This window comes from Cyprinodon tularosa, unplaced genomic scaffold (genome assembly GCF_016077235.1).
Source record: "Cyprinodon tularosa strain WSP-4 unplaced genomic scaffold, ASM1607723v1 ctg243, whole genome shotgun sequence".
NCBI classification, from domain to species: Eukaryota; Metazoa; Chordata; class Actinopteri; order Cyprinodontiformes; family Cyprinodontidae; genus Cyprinodon; species Cyprinodon tularosa.
Window position 1 is genome coordinate 828,413 of NW_024038903.1, and position 27,946 is coordinate 856,358.

The following is a 27,946-nucleotide window of genomic DNA, read 5'->3' on the forward strand; positions in this document are numbered from 1 at the left end:
GTTATCTGAAAACACCACTATAGCTTTAAGCCATTCATTGTGTATAAAGTGCCGTTCAAAAGTACTCCAACTATTTTAAACTTCTCCACATTTGACATAACTTCAAGCTTCAATGTGTGCATTTCTATTCAGTTACTGTTACATAATATATTCCAGTGCAACAACTTGCATTCTTAGATTAAAAGTTACAGTTAGGCGGCTTCTGGATTCACACTTGGACTTTGACTAGGCCATTCTTAAACCTTTGGACAACTGGAACCACTCAGTTTAGCCCTATCCACCTCCGCATAAACTCTGAAAAGCCTCTCTGTCTCTATTTTTAAAAAAGCATCTCCACAGCATGTTGCTGCCATCACCATGCTACACAATGCAAACAGTAGCTTCAGAGACAGATTTTTCAGGTAGATGTTAAGAGATGGTCAGATTGATTAGATGTGACTTTCTGAATCCTTTTTGTTCGATCTCTCTCCACCAAATGAGCTTTTTCCAGGCACATAAAAGGACATCATGAAAATTACATTAATACATGCATCTAAATAGAACCTTTTCATGCCTAATCAATGGTAAAACTGATGGACAGAGATATCTTGAACAGGGATTTGTCACATATTGCAGCATTAATAAAACCCCTTCTGGTGATCTGGAGTCTCTGTGTGTCAATAAGCTTTGTCTGAATGTTCACAAGCTTGACTGCAAAAGAAGCAGGAGTAATTTATTTCACTTTGTTAGTCACATTTAATCCCCTTTTCACATTAAAAGCTTCTCACAACTCATTCTCAGCTAATTTCACTGAAGTGCTTACTGCATAAGACTATAAGTGATTATAGTTGCTCAACAATTATAAGAGCTGCAACTAAACTGATTTTTTGAGACAAAACTGAGAAAGTAAGTAAGATCTTGGATACAGATTTAATAAGTTTCTGATAAATCCTGGTAAGGAGAGACATCAGAGAGAAGAGAAAGTGTACAGCATGGCTTGGAGTAGGTATCTAGAAGGAGTATTTGGTTATATGTGTGTATCTGTTAGGGAGAGGGTATGTGTAACGGCAGTTTTTCAAAGCCTTTTGTCAAACTCCTTTGAGCCTCTACAAGCGAACATGTTTGTCTAGGTCGCAGCCGCAGAGAGAGCGAGCGAGAGAGAGCGATTGTGTGATTTCCAAGTGTTTGTCTGAGGCACAGTTAGTGAACAGGAGAGAGGGAGTGGGTGATGAGAGATGGCACAGAAAGAGGATACAGACAGGGAGAGACTGAGACAGAGGTGTCATGGTAGCAGCGCTACATTCAGCGTGCTATCTTGGCCCATGGGCTACAGAGCATCCTCCTCCGCCATTCCTGCCCTTAGAGCGAGAGGTCCACCACATGCAGCATGGGAGCATTTGCTACGACACGTCCCTAAACCCACTAGCTCCCCCGCCTCCCAAAAAGTGGCTTAAATAAGCCGCAGGGTTTGCATTAGACAAACAAACAAACATGCAGAGACGCCTGTTATGTATCCACAGCTCCCGCCACCACCCCAGGGAGGCTGAGGAGCCCACACAGTCCCTACCACATGACAAAGTGAAAGACAAGGGGAGGGGGCGGGCGGCAATGATTTTAGTGACAAAGTAGGAGAAATAGAAGATGTATGTCTTTATCTATGTGGAACAGAAATGTGGCTACAGGGTACCGGCTACCCTTTCTTGTCCTGCAGTTCCTCACTTATGCTTTTATTCTTCATTTTGTTCACTCCTTGCATGTCCCCTCAGTCAGTCACCAGCAGTAAGGACACTCACTTCTCTTTCTTCGTCTGTCTCAATGCCAATGCCATTTCAGACACAATTAAAACCAGAGTTTCCCTTAAAGATACTGAAATCCCCCAAAGTATAGGAAGATCAATGTAGAATCACATCTGAAGAAAATCCAAAACAAAAACTCGAGGACTGCAGTGCAAATTCATCTCAGGAAGACGGGGCTTCTTACATAATTGGCATGAGCTTTCAGTTTTTTAATCTAATTTCTAAAAGAACATACTTTAAATCATTAAGAATTTAGGGCAGCTATTTTGGCTGAGCACAGATTTTAAAAATGGAAACTGAAAGTATGGGAAACTGGATGAAAAGACAGCAGGATGGGAGGCAGGCAAAAAGAAGGAAGGAAGGAAGGAAGGAAGGAAGGAAGGAAGGAAGGAAGGAAGGAAGGAAGGAAGGAATCTGACAAAACTTTTTTTTTATCCAGTTTTTGTTAAGTTTCTGCAAAGCCTCATAACAAGAATATCAGTGTTCTCCACTTGAGCTATCAGGGGCTTTGATTTCACCCCTGATTGGTGTACACACATGTAATATGCATTGGACACTGCTTTGGTAATTCTCACTAGGTCTTTTTTTTTAGGTTGTCTCTTATAAATAACTTAGAGTATAAATAAGTCAGAAGCATCCAGATAACTGGAGGCGCTGCCATAGGGAGGCACCTCTGGGAGGAGATGCGACAGAGCACAGCTGAGCACCAACTGCTGCCACCCTTGAAAAGCTGGACTGAATACATTCATGTTTCCAAATAAAACACCCTGTTTATTTCATAATTCCCTCTTGATACCGTTTGTAGGAGCATTTTTATTTTAAGAGAAGCAAATCTTCAATGTTAGAGGTGTTTGGGGGCTTAAAACACTAGAACTGGTGCTACAAAGAAAATTTTCTGTGAGAGTAAGAATACAAATGCTTTGATAAAACTCAAAAGAGCAAAATGAGGCAAAGAAATCTGATTGTCTGTGTTTTGGTTCCTCTCCATGCCAAAACCTCACGTTGCTCTTATCATGAGGACAGCACATTGTAGAACAATCCCCTTCTCTGCTGTTGGTTCGCTTTGTCTCATCAGAGCTTCACACGCTGGACTGGACACAAGGCATAAATAAAAAAAAACAAACAAAAAAAATCTAATTCTCTTTCTTGCTCTCCAGCATCACCCCTCCTCGCAGCCTCAGATCGCTCGGTATTTTATTCTACGTCCTCTCTTAGTCTCTTTTCGCATTAAATGATACTGTTTATACACACCCAGCATCTATCATCTCATTTCACACTTCCCCCGGCTTGTTTATCTGCCTTTGGTGCTGGGGAGACATGAAGGCGCATTCTCCTTTCCTTCCTTTCACTTGTTCTCCCTTCTTTCTCGGATTCTCTTCAACCACTGGCGGCTGCTTGTGGCCATTGATATATGAGGGCTTATTAAACCCTGGCGGTCTTGTTTGATCTACACTAGGGGAGTTTGGGGTGGCGGTAAGGAAGCCTAGTAAAGACACAAGTCATTTATTCCTCTACTTGTTGTTTTATTCTCCAGAGTCTGGTGAAGATCCCGCTCAAGGCACCTCCAGCTTACCGCTAGATCCCTCTGCACGCGTCACCTTCCTCTTCTACCAGCGCCTTTGGTAATAAAACTTCAGCAAGTGGCACGTGGGGTGGGGGGTGCCAGGGACTGATGAAAACAAACATGGCTGTGGCAGCTCACTTGCACTGAAAGGAGTATTGCTGCAAACAATGACAGGATACTAGAGGCCACCTAACTGTTTGCACACAAGAAACAATAACAGGGGGAAGTGATAGAATAAAGGTTACTCTGGGGGGAGTTTGTCATCACAAAACTATCCAGTGTGGGTAGATCTGCACTTCTTTTAAAATATGAAGGTTGAATTTTTTTGGTCCATTCTTTTTGTAAAATACAGTAGACTTGGAATGGATGGAGGATGTCAGCAGACATCAATATTATTATCCCTATTGAAGAGAAGCATCCCCAAAGCATGACACTGTCACCACCATGTGCCATAGATGGAATGCTACATTCGGGTGATTTTGAATGTGATTAAAGTCCCCATATAATACTTTGCAGTCTGTGGCCGTATGTGAAAAAGATACTTATATCTCTGGTTATTGGATGATAATAAGTCATTTTTCAGGACGACATATTTTAAATTAGTGTTGGCACACTGGATATTTAGACTTGACTTTCTTTAGCAGTTTTATAGCCACTCCATTTGGCTGATTTAGAAAACTTACAGGATTTACTTCACTTTGTGATAGAATCTGCTACAGCTTAATACTCTATCAGCCTGCTAATACGTTCATTTGTTTAAAAAGTATCAAGTCCAAAAGGAACTAATTTAGAAGAACATGTGCTTTTCTGCAAGTTTTGCATCCATCTTTCTTTTTAAACCAAAATAAAGGGTATATATGTATAATTTAGGGGCTTCCGAATGTAATTTTCATGAAGTTTATTGCAAAAAATAAGCAACAAAGGGGTATGCTTACAAAAAGACACACCTCACCAGTGGGGTTCAATGAGTATAAGTGATCTGGTTTAAAAGGTGAGCAACTGCTATTTGGCTTAAGGAAAGAGAGCCCTGCTGATCCAATGTACCGTGTCTTGCAGGTGCGGTGAGAGTCTTGTGCAACCATTGGATTTGAGGAGCTGCTTTGAAGTCAAATATATCATAGCAGTCCAGGACTGGCTCCTTGCACGTCCGTGGCCTTCTAAGAGTGGAGGGATTACTTGGAGGGATGTGGGGGGCTTTAGGGACATGTAAAGTAGCGCTTCAAGGGAATCAGGCCTGCCTTACGGACTCTCTTGGCCCTGTGACCAGGTCCTCGTCTCCCTCTTAACTCCAGCCGCACTAATCAATCTCCTCTCTCGTCTTCACAGTGGAGAAAGATGCGGAGAGCATGAGAGAAAAAGGGCTCAAAGGAGAAAGTGGAAGGAAATAAAAAGGTAAAAACTGTGAGATTCAGTTCAAGACATGAAGCACTCTCCCTCTCTGTGGTCGCCGAGGGCCCAGCTACTGAATATGCATGTTTGGGGTATCAGAGGAGCCCAGAGCAATCGCAGACTCTCATTCCTCCTGCAGTGAAGTTTAGCCCAGACCATCCCACAGAGACATGGGCCTCCGTGTTAGTGCTGCTCGACAAGTGCACAGTGCTTCCACTTAGAAAGCCAAGAGGCCTGTATTAGCATTGTTAAGACATCTGTATGGGACCCCTGCTGGCTGCAGGGAAGCAGGAGCTGGATCTGTGATGTCACTGTCAGCTGATAAGGGAGTTATCAGGACCAGCAGCAATGCCTTTAAAGCCTGCTAAAATAAAGACTAAATTGATGTGGGGGTTTTCTGTTTGGGGAAAATGACCTCTTGTTTAAGTGTAAAGTTTCCCAGAGGGATACTCCAAATTCATCATAAAAGGTCCAAATAAGTTTTTTTTAAAATAAGTTAAAATCTCCAGAAATGTCCCAACAGGCAAATCCATCCTTTTAGCAAGGATAAGAAAAAATATTAAAAGAATAGACTTTCCTTTGAAGGGCATCAAGGCACTGGTAAAAACACAAAGATATAGCCCAAAGACCCATTAATAACACATTAATTAGAATGTAAAATATCAACTTATAAGTAATTCTCCATTATTGGTTCATTAGATTAAAATTTGCTCCATCCGACTAATTGATAAAATATGACTAAAAGGAATTTCTTTCAGGGTAACAGTGTTAATAATGTCCACTAGAGGGTGCTGTCATTCATTATTAAGCACAGACTCATTGGTATTTGCAATAGAAGTAATGCCAGAGCAGAGGCAAGAACTGATCCAGAGTTTGGGATGGCATTCTTCACATTATTTGATGGCGATAAGGATTCAGAATGAACTTTATGCAGTTTGTATGTCTGTTTGTAAATATAAACGCCCAATAAACTTCTTTGGTTATCCCCTAAATAGCGCCCATTTAGCTTTGCTGCATGGCGGAGCAGCATCAACTTCTCTACTGTGCTTGGAAGGCGAGGAAGTCATAAAAAGCTTTACTTTTTTAACATGACAGTAAAAGACATTTAGCAATAGGCATAGTAAACGAGAAGGGCTTTTGTGTTTCAAAGTGTTTTTATCATAAACATATATCTTGTTTAATAACGTGTAAGAAAACATTATTGTTAATTTAGTTAGTTTTGACCTCTAAACATCCACGTCATTTTGCATGCCCAAATAAAGAAGCAAATAACTTAGGAACTGTAAGCCCAAATTACATGTGTAATACATTATTTGAAAGCTAATACCCTCTAGTTTCCTAATATATAAATATATTAAAATTAAAATTGGGTGAGTAGAACACAGAACAACCTGCATCAGTTCAAACATGACTCAAAGTTGTTGTTGTAGGTCTTTTTGAACAGCAGTTAATAAATACATTCTTGTGAAAAAGCAGGTTTCAGTATATTATATTTGTTCTACATCATGTCAACCACAAATGCAGAAAATTTCAGACCTCTAGCTATAACAGTTCCAGAGCTGTGGGGATTGGAACTTTTGGTAGCAGGTTGGAGCTGCGCACAATGGCGCCACGTGCTGGTCAAACTTTTACCGGTAGAATTTTATTAATTCTGAATTATTACCCCCACTTAAGGTCCACTGGGTCACTAGCGACCCGGTGGGTTTTAAGAGGTTAATATAGCTTATCAATAATCATCAGTCAATTGATAAGATCAGTCAACTTTAGAATACCGTATTTTCACGACTATAAGGCGCACTTAAACGTCTTTTTTTTTCCTCAAAATGTGCGGTGCGCCCTATGGTGCGGTGCGCCTTATGTGTGTTGTAACTGCGACTTTTGAGACCACCTCATTGAGGAGATGATGAAAGAGTGGCTGAATGTAAGGAGGCCAGGTGTTTTTTTTCCACCCCTCACCATCGCTGTTAATATGTAACTCCATGCGTGCCCATCTCACAGCTGATGTGAAAAACATGGGGAAACAAATTAACGCTGCTCGACATCGGTGTGAACCGGACCCAGCAGGAGCAGCGAGTTTACATGCAAAGTCAATGGTTGACGCGCATATAGGTGCAGCAAAAGGTCCCGCAGCGCGTTTTGGTGCAGCACGTCGGGAGCGTTTAAGCATCTGAAGCGCCGCCAACGCGCTGCTGCTGCTCAGATGGAAAAATTGAAGTTTTGCTGCTGGACGCGCCGCATCAACCAATCAGAGAAGCTGATCTGGGAGCTGCCAGCGAGACAGACACAGCGCTCTGATGACATATGATATTAACGCAAATGGAAAAGGCTGGATGGATGCGTGGCTGAGGCAGGTGTATGTGAGAAGACTGGGTGGTTTTTTCCACGCATCACCATCGCTGCGTGCCCATCTCACAGCCGATGTGAAAAAAAGGTGAATCAAATGAACGCTGTGCTCGCCGTTATCCCGGGGGGTCTGACAAAGGAGCTTCAACCGCTCGACATCGGTGTGAAGCAGCCGTTCGAAGTAAGGCTGCGAGCGGCGTGGGAGCGATGGATGACCGACGGAGACCACAGTTTCAGGATAAGAAGGCAGCGCCGGGCAGATTACGCCACAGTTTGCGGATGGATTGTAGATGCTTGGACTAAAGTGTCTGCTGGCTCTGTTGTTCAAGCTTTCGCAAAAGCCGGCATTATTTCTGAGGAGCTGCGCTGCACGGAAAGTGACTGACAGCGAAGAAGGGGAAACTGGCATGTCTGATTTAGCGCAGCTGTTTTATTCAGAGACAGAGGATGATGACTTTGATGGGTTTGATTAATACTTTGTAATAAATACATGAATAAAGCACAATCATACTCAGTTTTGCTCCCGCTGTATTTTTCTCCCTGAAAACTTAATTCAACAGCAGCCTCTGGGCGCGTCTCCTCCTCTTCATCGCGGTGGCTGGCAGGTGTTTTTTCATCTAAATAATCTAAATCTTGCAGCTATATTTGCTGTGATCAGTGGGAATAAAGTAGTTTTAATATGTTTTTAAGTGAGAAAGTCCACCTGAAAACTTAATAATTGCAGTCAGTTCATCCAGATTATCTATTTCTGTCGGAGGCGCTCAGACCCCCACATACCAGCGGTGCGCCGACAGGAGAAATCCTTTCGTTCACCGCGGCTGCTGGCAGGTGTTTTTCATCTAAATAATCTAAATCTTGCAGCTATATTTGCTGTGATCAGTGGGAATAAAGTAGTTTTAATATGTTTTTAAGTGAGAAAGTCCACCTGAAAACTTAATAATTGCAGTCAGTTCATCCAGATTATCTATTTCTGTCGGAGGCGCTCAGACCCCTACATACCAGCGGTGCGCTGACAGCAGAAATCTCTTCATCAGCAGCCTGTAGGCTGGGCAGCCTGGGGTTCACCGGCGGCTGCTGGCAGGTGTTTTTCATCTAAATAATTTTAGCTGCAGGCACCAGGATACCGGCAATAAAAGCGAACATATTCCGTCAGCAGGTTTCAGGATTTTAAGTTAATTTAGGAGTGACCACAGCGCTGTGTCATCTGCGATGTGTCTGTCTCACGGCCAGCTGCCAGGTTTGATTAATACTTTGTAATAAATACATGAATAAAGCACAGTCATACTCAGTTTTGCCCCCGCTGTATTTTTAAATACGCAGTAGAGGTATTTAAAGGTAGTAGAGGACATGTACCTGTATATATAAAAAATGAGCCCTATAGTCCGGTGCGCCTTATGTGTGTGTTAAATACAGAAATGGGACACATAACTGAGAGTGCGCCTTTTAGTCCGGTGCGCCTTATGGTCGTGAAAATACGGTAATAAATAATTTAAACCTCTACCGGTTATCATTATAAAGCATGTATGGAAGTGTAGTTGTACACCCAATTATTATTATTTTTGTTACTGTAATGAAAACCATGTTAACCATTGCTACAATAATGGCGTCCCTTAAATTATGGCACTGGACTGGTTGAAATAGGCATGGAGATCAGTCCGAATCTCCAGAGTCTGATTTTTTACAAACACTGGCCTGAAGAATTGAATGTGAGAACCAACCGTCTGCCCTGGTACAGGTAGAGAAAATTGAATTAACTTACATAATTAGCTGCTCCATCCGTCCCCTCATTCCGTAAAACCGCCACAACAAAGCAGAGGTACTGCTGTTGGTTAGTCAGTGGCTTGTTTGTGAATCCCATGTATTCCTTGTCATCGCCCAGCGTAAAAGTTTCTGGCAGGTGAGCCAGCTTGGCCGCTACGTATGCCCTGGGGGAGTCCACATGGCGCCTGCGTCGCAGGACAGGACCTTCTCTGGACCGGAGCAGCTAGGAAGAAGGCAATATAAAAAGGATTGCAAATAGTAAAAGATGGGCAAGGTGACCCCTGAGAGCAAAGAACCTGTCAAAATATATATATAAAAAAAAAAATTAAATTGGGGCATAAATTAGTGTATATAATCCAAACTGAAGCTTCTGCACTCTTTAATCTCAGTACAACAAAGCCTTTGCATTGACAGTGGATGTCCAGGTTTGGCTGTGCTTCTTAGAAAACGATAATGACTTCACAGTGCTAAAATGCCCTTTGCACGCTGGCAGAACGGCAAACAATGCAGCCAAGCTACGAAGTGAGCAATTAGCACTTGGTGGAGCACACAATCTCAGCATGACTGCCAGCCTGGTTAATAAACGAGCAGGAGCATACAGCACTGCGGCATTGTGTTTTTCAGCAGCATTTTGTTTCCTGTCACTGATGTCTCATGTGCTGCTCCAGATGTAGCTTTATTAAATCATTATGTTGGAGGGAGGAGACAATGGCCTGCTCGGTGTTTAATGACTCAAGGAGTCCCATCTCTTTCCCTCTCCTTCTTCTCCATTATTCCTAAGGGGGACCTTGAGCAATGGCGATTCAGATCAACATGCCTCAAACTTTACTAAAAGATTTTCCATGCATTTTTCTGGCATGTAATCATACGTCCCCATGGACAAGTTTGCATCTTTATCAAACACATTTGGCAAAACTCCGTGAGAAGGTATAAAGCCCCAACTTCACACCGAACTATATACTTGTTGCAACCTCTGGTAAGGACAAAGGCCTTTAAATGAATTCATACTTTTTATCATAACATGTTGTATCACCTATTTCAGTGATAACAGATTTTGCAATGTGATCTATATATAAAAAAACAACTTTAAGTTCATAATGTTTTACAACACTAACACAATTTATCTGTTTCTTTAAGAGAGGTTCCTTAAAATTAAAAAGAAGTGAGAAATTCAAGGTATTGCTGACAAAGGAGTACCAAAACCTATATAACATGCTACACATTAACCGATTCGACAGTTTGCAGACCTGGCATCCAATCAGCAGACTGCCATCTACCTGAGTGAGTCACTGTTTAATATCTCTCTCCTCTAGAAACCGCCTCCTCCCTAAGCTCAGGAAGGTAGAGCTAATTGGCAACCAACTACTCCCTACCCAGTTGGAGCGGAAAATGCTATCCATGACCCCTCTAACCTGGGAGCATTAGCCAATCAGCCTCCCACCTGGCACTCACCTCTTCCAAGTCCATTTCGTCTGGATTCTTCCAACCTTGCATCGACTGGGTCTGCGGCACCACCACGATGTAATACCACCTGGTGAGGAATTTAAATAAATAACAATAAAGCCTGGTGTAAAGAAATTGTGAAACAGTCAACACATTTAGAGACCTGGAGAGGCTTTCTGTGTGGTGTTTTTCTGGAATGACGCCACCGCACAAGTGAGTCCAACCAAGGTCAAACTCCAGCAGACTGGTGCTGCATTCCCCAATTAATGGCTGAATGCTAAGAACATCTGCCACATAGACCGGAACAAACAGCCTTCAGGGGGAGGGGAACCTACAGCTAATGGAGATCCCTGTAGGAATCCTGAGGTTAATAAGAGCAAATATGTCTTTTTTGTGCTGTGATTACAGAGATACAGATGCATGGAAATGAAGGGCATCTGTGGAAAAGGGTCATACTGAGGAGGCTGATTATGGACAGCATGAGCATATATATAAAAAGGTAAAGCACTCATGTATCTGTGTTTATATTTGCTTTAGCTCTATCAGGCTGTCAAGCCCTGACTGTTTTTCTCTCAGGCTGAAAGTTTTTTTCATCCACTGCGGCATTTTGTAAAACGAGCTGCTGCTGACAGTGAAAGCAGCTGCCTCTCTCTCTCCTCCTTCACATCTGTGATTCAACAGTCACTCAAGTCTGGGAGTGGAAGAGGACGTGTATAACAAGGCTCCTCACCAACACAAGCTAACACACCCCTCGACTCTTCCATCCCTATTCACCAGCCCTTTTCCACTGTCAGTCTGAGCTGGACCAGCCATTATCTTTGCACCAATCAACTAACTGCCCTCCTCTGACATGGTTATACCCCTTTGAGTGTGTGTACATTAAGGTAAAAGCTTTACAGCATCAACGAAAAATGACAAAACTGTCGTTAAATCCAAAATAACGTCGGCTTTCTAGTGGCAAACACATCTGAAAGTAAAAGCTACAGTTAAAGGGTTGGAGTAGTGCTTTGCTATTGATCAGCGATTAGTGTGTTGGTTTTCTTTGCAGTTCATTTATAAATGCATTTTCAGTTGTCAAAGTTTGACGAGTAATTCCTGAAGAAGAAAATCCTGCCATTAACCACAGGTGCATTAAGGTAAATATTTGCGATTCTTCTAAAAAACTTCTCCATCGCAAACAAATGTAAAAGGTCGCGGCTAAACCACAAACAAGCTACCCAGTACCCAAGATTTAAAACCATTAAGGAGAAAACTAACTTTGAGATTCTTTAAAATTACTCAGGAAGCCAGTTTGGTGGTAAAAAACACTGTTACTTCTGTATAACCAACCTCCACCAGCAATACTTGTCAAACAGCTGTCTTTGTAAATGTAATTTATAGCATTCCATTACACCTTTTAGATTTCCAAAAATTTCCCCAATCTTTAACAGCAACATTCACACAAAAAATAAGTAAAAAAAGTAAAATAAAATACAACCTATCTTTAACAAAACTGGTAAATATCAACTGTTTAATTTTTTTTAAATCTCTGCATGTTTTGGTTGTCTACAAATTTCATCATGACTACAACTTCAGAAATGATCATAATGGTTAAATTGCAATATGTTTTCAGTAATTGAACATTGAAAAGGTGGGACCGCATGCTAAAAGACAGCAGGTTAGAGCAGATGGTGTTTACTTATTTCATCTATACCCATCAGTTGTTATAAAGCGTATAGACGGGCTTTATTCTAACAGATTCATTAAACGTCACTTATAGAATGAGTCCTAGTTATGTAATAGACGGCACACTGTTGCATTTCATTCATGTTAGCCTACTTTGTTTCCTTATTCCAATCCTTATTTAAATTTGTTTCTCAGAATTGGATGGTTTTTGGTATGTTTCTCAGCTTGTGCTCTCTTTACTTGTTCCTACCTTTCTCTTGCTGCGTCACAAACATTCATTTACAGCAGCAGAGCTTTTTTGTGTCTTATTCTCTCTTTCTGTCTGCTCCACTCCTCCTTGACTGTCTCTTTTTGAGTCTCTGCACTGCTTGACTGACAGCTTCAGAAACACAAGGGGGGGGGGGGGGGGGGGGCTAGGGGGTGTCTTTCTTTAGCGAAGCAGGCAGATACCCTACCCGACCATTACAAATTGCATGGATCAGCCTTTCAGCAACAAAAAAGCTTGGGACCAACCCATTGGCAGCACCGGGGAACATACCTGTGCTACCGTTAGCCAGTCCACCTTACGCCACAACTATCATGAACCAGCTTTTATTTTGAAATCTCACCATCAAGTCCCGAAACCAACACACTGTCAAATGACAATCATAACTAGGCAACTTGAGCTATTGGAAACAACTGACAGCATTGCTATAGCACAGTGTGTTATAGCTGTTAACACCATATGCAGAGTTCCTACTCACCTTACGAGGTGTACATTTAGAGAGGGTACATATTTTTATATATCATGACATCTAGAATTTTGCTAACTTTAATTTTAAGCCATGTTTTATAAGAATGAGATATGAACTAAGGATTCTATAAGCATTTTTATAGCTAATGCTCATTCTGCATTAGAACTCTTTCGTTTACCTAAACCAAAATTATTTTAATGGTGTCTGGGCAAATCACTATCTATAGAAAGTAAAGGACACATCCTATTCAGCAGAAACATTCATGGTGTCAACATCTCATAAATCTGTATAGGATTCCCCTTTTCAAACTTAATATACTGAAATAAATAATCTTTATGATAATATTCTTGTTCGTTAAGATCCACCTGTAACTGCATAATTTGCAGGCTAATGAAAAACTATTTATCAATTTGTTCATCTTTACTCTTTCTCATTCTAGGGAATCCTGAGGCGTTTCCAGGACAGAATGGATATGAAGTCCCTGGAGTTAGGTTCAGGGTCTGCCTCAGGGTCTCCCCCCAGTGGGATGAGTCTGGAAAACCTCAGAATAGAGACATCCTGCTCAGAAAGGCAAACTACAGCTGACTCCCTTATAAGTAGAGAAACATAACTTCCTGTCATTAAATCTGAATTAATTATTCATGTTTTAAAATAAATTTCAATATAATACTGTTCTGTACCTCACCTACTTTTTTATTTAATCTAAACCGCTTGTTGTGAATTTGTGATATGTTTGTATTTTGCTATTATTACACTGTTACTACACTGCCGAAGTCATCCAAAACATTTGATGTTTCTGGTATTTGTTTTAATCTGTTTTACATTCACCTGAAGGTATGAATGTAGGTATATGATAAACACTTCCTTACTAATGAAAAAAAAGTAAATATCATCAATGCTTCCTTTTTACTTTTCCCTAAATAGGACTGTTTCATATTCTGTTGATGCTAAATGTAGATGTTTATAGATACTTTCCTAAAGTTATTTCTTCTCATCATTATTCTTCTAAAAACACAGATTTAACACATAGCTTCATTACGTCTGCATAAAAAAGTTGCTTCAATTTGCTCATTTTCTGTTGTCAGTGACAGCAGAGGAACTTTGTCCCACTAAGCGCCTCTCTGTCCAGCTTGGCTCCACTCTGTACTGACCTGACGCGGCTGGTGGTCTGTACTTTGGGCAGGTTGATGGTACTTTTGCCACCCTGAGGCGTCTCTGTGATGGGTTTGGTTTTGATGAGGTCAGGGGCCGTGCGGATTGACACCTGTTGCTGGAGACCTCCAGCAATGATGCCCCTGCTTGTCAGTACAAATGAGTAGTCGGTATCCGGCTGCAGCTGTGTGATCAACTTCCTCTTTTGATTTCCCTCCACCTCTACACTTTGTTGGTTATACAAAATCTGCAAAAGAAAAAAAGAATATTAGAAAAAGAGTTAGAGGCATATATTTGTTTTGATGACAATGCTGATAATTTTGCCTGACTTCTTACCTTAAACGGAGCCTGAGATTTGTGGTTTTCCGGCAAATCCCAGGTGAGGAGCACAGATGTTTTTGTGACGGCTTTGACACCAAAGTTAAGGGTTGGGAAATCTAAAAAGAGATTTTTTTTTCTTATTAATAAATTTAGAATTATTCTTTATTATGGTCTTATATAAAATCCAATTAAATGCATTAAAGTTACAATATAAAACATTCCAAGGAGTTATCTCTGCAAGACAACAGCAGAAGGCTGAGATCTTAAAGACCAGTGAAAAATGTGTATGGCAGTAAAAAGGGCAACCTGTGTCTTAAAATAGGCATCAATCTTCTAATTAATGAGAAGTCTTACATTTATACGATTATAAAACCCATGAAAAGGTAGATGCTGGGTGCGCTTTAGATTTATGTGTAATAGGTTGGAGGATGAGGACGCCTGGCAATGTGACTGTAGCGTGTAATGAGATTAGCACTCTGTAAATCAATAAACAGAGCTGCAGTACACTGAGAGAGGAAGATGAGAGAGACATGCCACTGATGGAGACAAAAGTGGCTCTCTGGAGAAGTGAAGGCGCCGGAAAATGTTATGAAACACATGGACTTGTTGACATGCGTATGGAAAAGCCCTGATCTTATGTTTCCAAAGCAAACATCCATAAAGTGTTTATGCATAAATGTCATACCGTTCGACATGGTCCTGCTCTGGATGCTGGGGCTGAGGGGTCCACCGCCCTTGCTGGTGAAAGCCTGCACACGGATGTCATAAGTGGTGTCTGGGTTGAGGCCCTCGATGGTGAGGTGCGTGTCCTCTGTGCTGCTGGTGTTGTCTTGCTGATTGTTTATGTCCCTGTACACCACCAGGTAGTGAGTTATCTTGCCGTTTCTTTCCTTCAAGTTCGGGGGTTCCCAGGTGAGCTGTGTGCTGGACTGGGTGAGCCCGGTCACCTTCAGGTTGAGGGGGAAGCCGGTTGGCTTGTCTTCGGTGGTGCTGATCTCTTTCACATAGGCTTCACCGGCGCCGGCGCGGTTGCGAGCGCTGAGGCGGAAGATATAGGTTGCTCCTTTGTGGAGCTCGGTGACGGTGTGGTGGTCTTTAGTTTTGCTCAGCTCCAGTGAGGTGAAAGCCTCCTCATCTGTGCGCTTGTACTGCAGCTGGTAGCCAATCAACTCCCCCACCATCTCCTTGGGAGGTTGCCACTGGATCAGTGCTGTGTTGCCCATGGTGGTGCTGATCATCATAGTCGGCTTGCCTGGCACTGGGTGGACAAAAAAAACAAAAATAAAATCAGAGGCATTATGTTAAAAAGTTAAATACTGCTGCACCGAACAGCTCAAATACATTCTATGCTCCTTAGATGCTTTAAATAGGAGTTCTTTATTGACCAGGGGGACTATAATGGTAGCAGTTATCAACAACTCAGGTAATGATACAAACAAAAGCCTTAGAACAATAACTGCAGAGGCTCTCAGAGCTCATAATGAAGTTTAAATCATTCTAATGAATGTTGATACTTTGCTGAGCAGCTATTTTCCTTGGAGCCAAATTTCAATTTATAATCTCCAAACTGACTTTTCAAATCTCTAATGTGGTTTCCAGGGCATTTGGAGGGGAAACGGGTCCACAGCATGAGGTGTTTTTCAGCAGTCATCCTTGTTTTAAGCCGAACCCACTAAGAGTTAAGCTTGCCAGGAAGCTCAGTCAAAAAAGCCCCAAATTCCAGTTAAAGACCCAGAAGCATTGAGAAATAAAATAAAACAAAAAAAGAACAGTTATAGTAGTAGATTTTATTTTCCCAGCGTTTTATCATCATTACACTGTCACATGTACAGAGCAACGAAATAAACTCTTTGCGTTTAACCCATCCCCTTAGGGAGCAGTGTGTTGCCATTGCACGGCGCCCGGGGAGCAGTGTGGGGTTAAGGGTCTATGCTCAGGGACCCAGAGTGACAATCCGTGGGAGTGGGGCTTAAACTCAGAACCTCAGGATTCCTAGAACAAGGCCGCCACTCCCCAAAGGCATTCTGTTTGCATGACGGGAGACTTACCACTTGAGCTAGCCAGCCAAAGTAGATGGTTTTAGATGGTAAAGGTTGGTATTTTGTTGCATGTATTGACACACAATATGCCACTCTTTGCTGCAGCTTTGAAGGGAGTTTTTATTTAAGAACCATCTTTGGATCACAGATCCAGTTTGTTGATTACAGTAAGAGATTGGCTGCTTCAGGGGAGCTTGAATAAAGATCAACAGATATCTGCTTACTTTCTCTTTTCCATTTGGACGAGTGGCTAAGGGAACTTGAGCATTTTTCCAACTCACATTTATAAAACTGCAAAACAGGGAGCCATGCATAAAACCTCCTAGGCAAACATTAAAATGTAAAGACAACATCAGTTACCTTTATTTCAATGTAATTTTTAGTCAACCAGCAATAAAAGCAGTGTTGATTTGTTTTAATTATACTACTGCGATAAAAGCATTTCTTTAAACAGTTGAAAGGTTCATTTTCTGCACATTAATACTGATAATACAAAGCAGTATATTATGGGAAAAACATTCACTTTCGCTTTTGTGTAAGTTCACCAACACAACCAGTCAGATGAATCTTTCATTGTTTCATAAAACTAACATAAATAATATTAAAATAATGAGAAATTAAGCGTTATAATGTTTTTTTCTTTTAACTATAAAGCATAATACCATAAAATATATTAGGTTTGACTAACTAAAGCTCATAATTTCTGTCATAAACCTCAATTTTTGAAATATATTATGCTAAGATGTCAATAAATGTATAAGACAACCCATGTAACCCTTTGATGTCACCAGTAGATCCCAGAAACCTCCATAGATGTTTGAAGGGCAAAAGGCCTTAGTGCACATTCAGTGATTGTCTGATTTGTGCATGTTTTTTTGTTTACCTAAAAAACATAAAGAAAACGGCTGCTAACCTGCTCCAGTTGTAGTGACCACTTTAGCTTTGCTCCGAGCTCCGTCGCCCTTGGTGGTGTAAGCAGCCACAGTGACAGAGTAGGTGGTTTCAGCATGTAGTCCACCAATAATAGCTTCCTGTAAAGCAGCGAAATAACAAGGAATCAGTGAAGCTGGCTAAAGCAAACCTGTTCGTTGATGAGATTATTAAAAGAGCTCACATCCCCTTAGAAAACACACAGCACCAAAAGAAACCATAATGAGAATAAAACCCCTCCCCCTTATTTTACTTGATGAAAAAACCTAAAGCAATATATTTAACATTAAACCCCAAACACAAAAAGAACGAGAAATTTCTCTTGGATAAGAAAAACTCCTTCGCCCAACTGTAAGGCACACGCTGCACCCATTAACCAACAAACCAAATGAACCAGAACATCACCAGTGTGTCAGCGTTCATGCATGCCGCATGGATAAGCATTGGATTATACCCAGAGGAGCTTAGGATCATCACTGCACTGCAGTTTGCTCAAACCCAACAAAAAACATAACTTCTTACTGTTGGACAGGTGGAAAAAAAAAACATTTTTTGGTAAAAAAATACTAGACCTTTAAATGACAAAGTTGAATTTGGTCTCCTCTGAGTGGATGCCCATACGGTTTATGCACAGAACTCAGACACACTTAAGGTGGTTGAACAAATCAGTAACTTAGCAGTGAGGAACAAACAGAAAAAACAACAACTGTTATGTGTAACCTGCTGCAGTGCTGGCACTCACTACACCAGCCTGCATCAGTCAGAACAAAAACACACCCACACTCTGGAATTAAACGCGGCGCGCTTGATCGAAGCCAATATGTAAACAGACAAACAAACACAAACACACACACCTGATTATGCATACTTACCAGTAAATACAGGCCTATGCAAATGGTTTAGGTCACTTCTGATTTCTTTATATTTTGCTTACAAAAAGTGGCGCTGTTTGTTTTTTTTCCCTTAAAGTGGTATTTTTGTTTTATTTGGACGACAACTTCCTTTCCCACTTATTGTCCAGCATTCTTGGTAAAAAGAGCAATTGGTGGTGATATATAATGTGATCTGAACTTCCTTTTTTTTTTCTAAGTTGTTATGGTAGGACACACCAACAGGTGCCTTACCTATAAATGATTCGTTAATGAGTGTGTTGAAAAAAAGATTTGCAAAAAACAATGGATATCTGGTGATTTTCTGCTTAATGAACCGTGAGCAGATACTCAGATACATGAAGTATAAGTATAAGCAGATAATAAACGTTTTTCTATAACATGACAAAATGGGAATTTAAACATAGAACAGGGAGACTGAATGGATTACAAAAGAAGTTGCTAAGTTTTATTCCTTTTAGCTTTTGACCTCCAGATCTCAGTCAGGAAAATGACTAATTCCGGCCACATGTAATGTGCTGATCTCTAAAATCAGCTACCACAGTATAGATGTCAGATTAAATAATACTACTTATACTTCAGCAATAGTATCTAGATGTTACTTTATTGTATCTCTTATACTATATCTGTTGGTTGTGCTGTTCTTTTTAGATCTCTTTGCAGGTGATGAAGCAGACTGAAGATGTTTTTTCGTTGTCTCCCTTTTAATCTTCTCTTTTTTCATTTTTTCTCCTTTTTTTCTGTTTTTCCTTTCCTCTTATACTTACATTGCAGTGTCCATATAATCTGTAATACTCCCTGCATAATTATAATAAATCTATTTCAATGCATAAATCAAGCAGAACACTATGGCGATAGCCCTACTGCTCCACTTGTGAAAGCAAAACCTATTGGACTCTGTTTTTGGCATCAAGACAATTATTTTTATTAGGAGCACAGTTGAAAATGTTTACTTTGTAATTATTTTATGCTTGGCTACATATATAACCTAGGATATTAATAACTGCTTTTGTCTAAACCAAAATGTTAATGATGTTCTTATTTTGCGATGATTTCAAAGGGAAATCAGACTCGGTTTGACAATCAGAGACTCAACTGTCACCCATGCATCACTTATTTTTAGAAAATTAACAGAATCTATGGATCTAATTAGTAACTGGACTGGAAAAACCAGATAACTGGATAAATAATTTTAACCTTAATGTCTACATTTACATCTAAATTTTAAGATGTTGTAGATCTTGCTGCTTGGGATCTGTAAACCCTGATTTTGATTTAAGCTGTTCAATATCTTGGTAAAATGCCTTTAAAATGCTTTAGCTGATTGTTAATTTGTATCAAGCAGCTAGTGTGTGAGCAACTTTGAAAGACCTTGAGAAAACTTTGATAATCGTAACTATAAGATTACAAGAAAATCTCCTCCAAAATTATACATGATGACAGACAGAGTTGTGCAGATGAGAGCACACTTAGAAAGAAATGCTTGCGGCTTCAGCACACATGCTTGAGTTATCTGGTTCTATCTGGAGCCATTTAGAGGACAAGTACACAGACTGCTGCAAGCATTCCTCCAGGAACTGCTCTCAAACTTCAGATACTTGAAATATTATATGGCTTTGCCCTATTGCTGTTTCTCTAGCTAACGAAGTTTTAATTTCCTTAACACAAGAATATTTAATGGTCTATATAAGCAAGCTCTGTTCAACTGGGCTTTTTACTGCCTTCCTCTTTAAGGGACATCCAGCACTCCCATGCTAACCTTTAAGAGAGATGGGAGAAAAATGCTAAATTACTGTATAATAAAACCATTTCAACTTTATGGAGGAATTCTCATTACTTTATTCATTCAAAATGGCTTTAACAATCTCTGCGATGGCAACAGCAGAGATGGTCTCTTCCTAAGCACTGGCAAGGTCGACTCAGGTCTGGTAACCCTTTGGAAACTAGGCACAAAGTAGAGAAAGCAAAGCTTTCCTTCAGAGCAAATGCTTAGGGCAGCACCAAAGGGTATTACAAAGATTATCAAGTTATAGAAATTGATTTTTTACAATCCAAACTGAAATGGGAAGTGTCAAGAGACAATTGGTGAAACAGATAAAAAACTGTATAATTCCTGCTTTTAGCTAAAGCACAATATCTGCTGTAATCTCTGTCCCTTGTTGCGCATTACTGGGGTTAAACATTACCTAAAATAAAAAAAAAGGAGCTTTAAAATCCAACTCCCTGCCAAATAAAGGTCAGCACGACGACATGTTGATGTTTCTACTGCAGACATCCGTCTGCGGTGTGTCACACTGCATTAGCTACCTGGTAAACACAATTCTAAGTAAACAACAGAGACATGTGAAACGGGAGACATCTTCTGACGGTATCCGGTTCGCTGTCTGACAGGTGTTAATCAACGCATTAAAGGCAGAGGGACCTGAGCCAAGCCCGACTCATGGCATGAGGCTGCAAGAGGAATCTGTGACCAGGTTCCTGCAGCTTAGCGTTATCGCGTACAACCAACCGGCTGCACATACCCTGCTGCTCACTTATTAAAGGTGCAGATTAAAGCACTGGTGTTGAAGTGATTTTACCAGTTTGACAGGCTAAAACCTTTGCAGTTTTCTAATTAAAGACTGCAGTAATCGTCTTGGTTAGACCCATAGATGTTCCCCTGCTCTTCTCTCCCCCCTCCAAGCTTAGACTCAGTTTCTCTTATGATATAAATATTCTCTCATCAGATGCACACCTTCTAGTCTGCCAATGGCACTGCATTGCTGTAGGTAAGGAATTTAAAACAAGGACATTTTATCTTTAGGCCTAATCTAATTCATGAGCTACTGTATTATCTTTTTCAGAGCATTTAATTCTAAACTGTATTTAAATATTTAACAAGTTGTTACATTATATATATATATATATATATATATATATATATATATATATATATATATATATATATATATATATATATATATTGATATGTTATATTAAAGAAATAAACGGGTATATAGGAAAAATAGAGCACAAAATTCTGAATGAATCAAACAAGAGGCTCTTTTTTTAGTTGGTATCAAACTCCAGGTCCAGAGAATATTTATCAGAAAAAAAAGATGTATTAGCACAGCCCTGTTTTTTTTATAGTAGCAGTTCTGCATAATTAATGCTTTCCATTTTTACTGCTAATAACAATCTGCAACAGAGTAACAGACAAGAAAGATGATTTAAAATACTGTGAGTCTACAGTGACTAACTATTAGATGCTAATGACACAAACGTTTACATTTTCTTTGGAGCCTCCTCTCAATGCAATTTTTTGTTTTACTTTATTCAAAAACAGTGCATCTGCTAAAAAAATTCTAATATTTTATTTTTCTTCAAAATATTTTTATATTATCTCTGAAAACTCATTAGTTATTCTAATCCTGCATTATCTTGTGTTATGATATACAACATATATTTCTAATTATTAGATGAGCTAATCTTAAAAAGTGATTCACTTTTTACTTGTTAGGAAAAAAAAACTATAGAAATAGGAATTGAATGACATGACTGGCCAACCTTTAGGCGCTAACAGTCAGCATTTATAAAATCAATCTTTATTTTATCCAAACACAGGATACTTTGTTTCATCCAGAAAAGAACTATTCTCCATTCTTTTGAACACACAAAGATTGTATTTGTTGGCCGGATGAATTCTGACATCCCTGTTTATTAAATATTACTTATTCTGTATTCTGTACAATCTGTTCCTCCCTACTAGTGCAGGTATGAAATAAAGAAAAACTAGGGCAGAGTGTCAGATAAGATACAAAAGATTTGCAAGGATTGGGAGAATCCCAGAGCTGGCAAACTATTAGTCAGTAGTTATCATAATGGCAAAATACTGCATTCTGACTTTTTTTTATAGTGACAGTCCTCTGGAACAACTATAGCTGATTTATGAAACCTTTACTCTTTGCTCCCATACGTTGTATAGCTAAAATCTCACCTACGCGTGGAGGATTTAGTGTGTTTTCTAATCACACCAGCTTGATGCATCGACGCAACTCTTTTTAAACCTTCCCATGTTTTTTCTTGAGTCCCTGACTGGGAAAAGCAAGTGTCTCTGCATTTACAGTTGTGCCTTATGACTTCTAGGAGGTAATAAGCCATAACAAAGAGCCGCATGACAGCCAGGGAGCAGAGAGCTGCCATCCAGGCATTTAAAAGAACATGAAAGGCTGGTGGAAACCTCGGAGATGTGGAGCTGATAAAACCCCACAGCTCCTCCCCTCAGATAGACATGTCATCTTGAACGGCGTGGGAAGACAGCAGGTTAGCCGAGCCTGATTAATGTCAGCATCACACTGAGACAGTGACACCCAGCCTTTTGACTGCAGCGTACACTCAGTGGCGGAGAGCCCTCCATGCACACTGCTCCACAGGCCTCCATATTTGCAAATGCGCAGCTGTTGCTGTTTTTCCTTATATTATAAAATGTTGACCTGTACAATATCCTTGTTGGAAATGGTACTCATGCTCAGCAGTTGCAGTGGTGCTGAAAAAAAAATAATAATAATCATGTGTGCACACAGGCACACACACCATCACATGCAGAGAGAAAAACACTGGGGCAGACGGTTCTGGCTGCGGTTGTGATGGGGTTATGATCTTTCATGAGGATTCACACTGAGTGGATTACAGGCATGGCTTACACAGAAACAAACACACGTACACCGACTTGTGATCCAAAACACACAAGCACCCCCAAAAACTGCAGAGGGGAGAAGAACCTTCACTGCAAGACAAACCCCAGCAGCACACATGAGGGCTACTCACATGCTCGGTGGACTCTTCAATATTCCACTGATGGGAGAGAAGACACAGGACAACAGGGCGGGGAGAGAAATGAGTCAGAAACAACACAACAGGAAAAAAAGCACTCGTCTTTTTTTCTCTGGCAGATGAATGTAGGTGTCAATAGAGTCATGCTGCGGAAAAAGGAGGGAAAAAAATAAAGCTGTGATAGACGAGATGGAGGAAAAGAAAGAAAGGGAATGAAGGAAAGCTGAGTGGCATGAAATAAAAGGGAGAAATGGTTGTGAAATTCATTAGTTTGTAATGCACTGCCTTGTTTCCCCATTCACCTTTGAATCCGTGGAAATTTAAGGCAACTTCTGTTAGGTATGATAGCTGCCTCATTGTGGAAATAAACTATGCAGAGTCTGTGAACCGTTTCGTTTTCCCCTAACGGAGGCGAAGGGAAGAGCTTTTATTCATTACATTTCAATATATGTTTCCAAAATGTTCTCCCTGCTCGCTGTGCTCGGCCGAGTAATTCCCGGGGGGGAAGTGAAAGCCCATTTCGGTGCCGCAGGGCTCCGTCAGCGTCGAGCATGAAATCCTATTACCAGCGCCGCTGTGTTAGCCCTGTGACATCAAACCCTGCTGATGCAGAACGCAACGGCTGGTGTTCACCAGCTCAGTCACTGCAGAGGAGTTCACTGATGGGTGGCCTGGCTGACAACAGGGGCAGGAGAGATGACACTGGTGACACTGATGAGGGACAGAATAGAGAAGAGAAGCAGGTAGGGGCGGAGGTGAGGATGTGTGGGCGACTATTGTATCAGCACCGAGGGAGAAGAAGGAGAGCAAAGGCAAACCGAGGAGGGATTGCTAATGCTAAAACAGCATCAACGCATCAAGAGTGACTGTTAGAGAGCCACACCTACATAATGTACACCTACAGACTCCAAAACTTTAAGCCTGGATTCCTGATTTTGGTTTTAGACAAGTTTTAACCTCTTAAAATCAAATTGAGCGGATATTTATCTATGAGAACTACAGAACAAAACCAGATAACTCTACTAGGTTTTCTCTCTCTTGCTCTTTTGCATTTGAATTGAGCTCAGATGTTTGCCACATTTCACCATATATATACGGCAAAACGATCTAGAAATTAGTAGAAATGTTTGAAAGTAAGTATTTTTTCCCTCAATTTGAGATGATTTGCCAATAAAATAAGGATTTTTACTCTTAAAATCAGAAATCAGCTAAAAAGCACTTGAAATAAGACAATAATTATTTTTTTTATTTTGTTTTAAATGTAAATTGTCTTGTCCCTTTAGCAAAGTGTCTCACCTCCTCAATTCAGGAAAAAATGCATTTATTTTAAGAAAAATATTTAGATTTCAATTTTTAGCAGTGTGGTACCTCCAGTAAGTTCTGGGTATATGCAGAGGTCTTTCCTAATGGGATGTATCTGAAAAACCTTCTTGCCATGCTGTTATAGATGAATCTGGATGAGCCTGTCCTGAAGGCTAAGGAAGCCCCTGTTAGGAGCTCATTTCACCTGCTAATACATATATTCTCATTATTCAGTCATGATCCTTATGAGAAACAGAGAGCTGTTTAACAAAGCTATTCTATTTTAATACAAATAATTGAAGTAGTGCTGGAATTACTGCAGATGGGACCATAATTCATATCCTAGAACAAAAATCAAGAAACAATTAGACTTTTTCACCATTATAAACTATTATGTCCAAGTTAAGTACCAAAAGGATTTCACATCTTATTTTTTACCACTCAACATGGTTGTACACAATATTCTCCACCCTTTTCTCTGCCAATATTTTCTTTTTCCAACCTGTTAAGTGGCTTAAGAGACGGTGTGTCCCTGCTGAATTGAGTGGAAACACATGGCACATCAAAACTGCAGCCCTGACATAGCAGAGCACTAAAAAGTAGCATTTAAAAGCAGCTGCTCCTTAACTCTACGTCTAACAGTTTGCGATGTTCCTAATTGCTTAATTTGTTTGCCATCAATTCAGCTCAGTATGTCAACAGAACAGCAAACACATTAAGGTTCACAAGTTCCTATCTCATCTTGGGCTTAATCCGCTTTCAGCTGCAACTGCTTTTGCTTTATGCCGAAATCCACAGGAGAATTATAAATTATCCTCCATTTATATTTTGAATGCCAACGCAAGCTGAAAACACATCACTGCTGATAAGCGTCGTTTGTGGAAACGGAGCAGTATAATTTGCAGGCGGGTGAATGCAAATGTGATGACATGGGCTTAGATGTGTTGCTATAAAAAAGGGAACGAGGGGAGAACGAGTGATGTGGAAGAGAAGGAGCTGTCATGATTGATAGAGTGAAACGGGCTGAGGTGCTTCTTTTCTCCTGCTTTTTTTTTTCCGTCCCCAATTTCCATTCAACTCCACTCTGGGGCAGCGGAGGCCGTAGAGGCAGTGAAGCATCGACTCGCTCACATAAACTACAAAAATGCATGAGTGGTCAAACCAAATGAACCTGGAAAGTAATGCTGAATGGAGGCAAACTTGGGAAGAAAGGAGACTCGGGTAGAAGCTCCGAGTGAGGCTAATGGCTTCGCATATTCAACCATTTTTAAGATATTGTATGTGAGAAAGAGCCTGCATGTTGCTGTGAGGGTACTGTGATGGAGCTGGCTGTGCGGCGTCGAGTTGCCAGCTCAGGTTTGGGTCACTCTTCCAACAGGAGATCGGCTGCAGAGGGGTTGATAACATCACACTGTTAACGCGGCCTCTGGTTTAAATTTAGCAGGGAAATGAGGGCGCTGTGTGGGTTTCTGTTTGAAAAGAAAAGAAGCGCTTAAAGTGCCCACGCACAGGCGAGCTCTCCTAGCTCTCCTAACAGCATTTCAGCTAACCCTGAGAAAGGGTGAAAAGGAGCCATAAGCATGGAGGGAAAGAGGGCTGGAGGGGTTTGGGTGGGGGAAGTGGTTTTGAATGGATCTGCAATTCAATCACTTGGTTTAGGATTGTGATTGAAGTCTAAAGCTATGTGGCAATACGCTTTCAGAAGCCTGGAAAATGGGGATCTTCCTCCTGGAATTCTCACTGTGCAGCTAATTCAGGTGAAAGGGCGGCTATGAAACTGATTTCACAAGACATTAGGGCAATTTCTTTGGAGAAATGCTTATGAAGGTGACAACAAAGAGGAAAATTTTTGTTTTTTTCCCCTCTATCATCCTTTACAGGTGTGTTAGCACGATTTGTATGATTCTCAAGATGAGTCACTAACTCTTTCCGACAAGCTGGAACGCCTACTAGGAGGCTGTTTTTTTGCAGGAAGCATGCTGGCTCATGTTATCTTTGTTGTTTGGGTACGTGAATGGGAAGATGTGTGAAAAAGGAGGATTGTTCTAAAACAGGTTGAGCGATCAAGGATAAGGGACTGCTGTCTGACTGTGTGGTCTTTAATGACGTCTAGGCAGGTCCTTGCAGGTTGACTACTCAATGATGAGTCTGTTGAGATGAGTCAGCCAAGGGTAACAGACCTGCACGCAAGGATCTGATAATTACTCAACCAGCTTTCAAGCAAAGCGGGAGCAAAAGGAGGCCAAATATGAGAGAGGAAAGGGAAAAAGAAAGGAAAATCTAGGGTCTGCCAATGAGGGAGCCCGTTAAAGGTGCTCTGAACCCATGACTTGAAGACAGCAGCTATACAGTGGGCTAATTTACCCAGGGCTCTCTTGTCTTTTGTATACCCTAAATGAGACATGGCGGGGAGCTTTGTCTGCATAACAAACAGGTTCATGTTCAGTTCAGTTTTCAGTATAAACAACTCAAGAGAAAATCATGCGGAACGTGCCGCCGCTGCGAGCAACACTCGAAGAAGGACGAGCAGCCACCACCATCTTCTCTTCTGTTTCAAGACCACAACAGGCTGATAACAGTGGAGTGTCAGCGGGAGCTGCAATAAACAACTGCCGCTAAACAAACGTTGGCCAGTGTTTGGGAGATCAGGGCTCCTTTTTTCACCAGGTGTAGAGTCATGGCCAGTTTGTTGTGTGTCAGTCAGATTCTTTGTCCACATATATTCTCAGCGACCTCCAGACAAACCTAAGGGGCTTAACCTTACTGTGAGAGAACTACAGAAAACTGGTTTTGCAAGAAAGCAAATCCAAAAGATCCTGTTAAAACAAATCTGATTGTTTGCAACAGCTGTGGTTTCGTAAAATGGATTATTTTATTTTAAAAATGTAATTAATGAATGTTAGATTCCTTTAAAGTCTGTGACAGTCATTTCCTGGGAATTAAACTGACAATTCCTCTAAAAGGACTGCTGCCATTTATTTGACAAAGTGATCAAAGGCTATCTAGAGTGCACCAGTAGTTATAGAAATATCTTCACCTTTACATACACGTTTAGCTTTTTTTATCCATACAAAGCTCCAATGATCCAGTGTTCATTTGTGAAGCCTTTTTTCTCTGACCCAAAGCACCGACTAAGCTACTGCTGATATAAACTTTACATCTTTCCTTTTGCTTCCCCTCATAAAAAACAAAAAAAAAAACCTCAAACACCCAGCTGTTGATACAACTATTTTTTGTCCTCAGTTTTTCTGTCATAGAAAGTGCTTCAGCAATTAATTTGCTTTTTCTTTTCAAAAGGAAGTAGTAGTTCTTACCTACTACGCCACAGATGAGATGCAATTTTGTGTATCTGTATATTTGTTATTCTAGTTCAGACGCCATCACTGAGCTTATTTTTGTTGCTGGTTTCTTTATAACAAAGTGGTTTCTTAAAACTCTTGCAGTATGTCTATATATGTCGGTATAATCAAGTTCAGTTAGGTAAACTTCGGGTAACTTTTTACCAATTGGCATTAAACAATTAGCCGTCTTTAACTATACAATGTTATTGGAACTAGTAAAAAAGAAGACTGAATTGGAATAAACTGTATGGTCTAGATGTCACTCATATATTATTTCACAGATGCAGAACATATATAAAGACCAAGTTGAAGAGCTTCTCATCAATTCAGAGGACACTAATTTGAATCAATTTCCTGTTAAAGACTACCGAGGACAGAAGATCATAAATTCTTATGCTTGAACCAATAAACAACAAGCAGGTTTTTAAGCTGCTTTTTTTTTGCAGAATCAGGCAGCCATGAGAGTTGGGCTTTTATGGCTTAAG

At 40.5% G+C, this 27,946-nt stretch overlaps 1 protein-coding gene across 25 annotated transcripts in view; it reads right to left on the reverse strand.

Annotated features, from left to right (window-relative positions):
• LOC119785202 (receptor-type tyrosine-protein phosphatase F-like) overlaps window positions 1-27,946 on the reverse strand; it is a 271,065-nt gene that overhangs the window by 47,268 nt on the left and 195,851 nt on the right. For 18 of the 25 annotated variants that reach the window (XM_038287677.1, XM_038287674.1, XM_038287678.1 and 15 more), the window contains 7 exons: window positions 22,813-22,839; window positions 17,100-17,217; window positions 14,833-15,405; window positions 14,163-14,263; window positions 13,826-14,073; window positions 10,285-10,363; window positions 8,831-9,055 (listed from right to left, as the gene is read on the reverse strand). In XM_038287677.1, the coding sequence (XP_038143605.1) occupies window positions 8,831-9,055; window positions 10,285-10,363; window positions 13,826-14,073; window positions 14,163-14,263; window positions 14,833-15,405; window positions 17,100-17,217; window positions 22,813-22,839 (1,371 nt within the window). The remainder of the gene's footprint in view (window positions 1-8,830; window positions 9,056-10,284; window positions 10,364-13,825; window positions 14,074-14,162; window positions 14,264-14,832; window positions 15,406-17,099; window positions 17,218-22,812; window positions 22,840-27,946) is intronic. The other 7 variants (XM_038287694.1, XM_038287693.1, XM_038287687.1 and 4 more) reach the window with 1 other exon arrangement.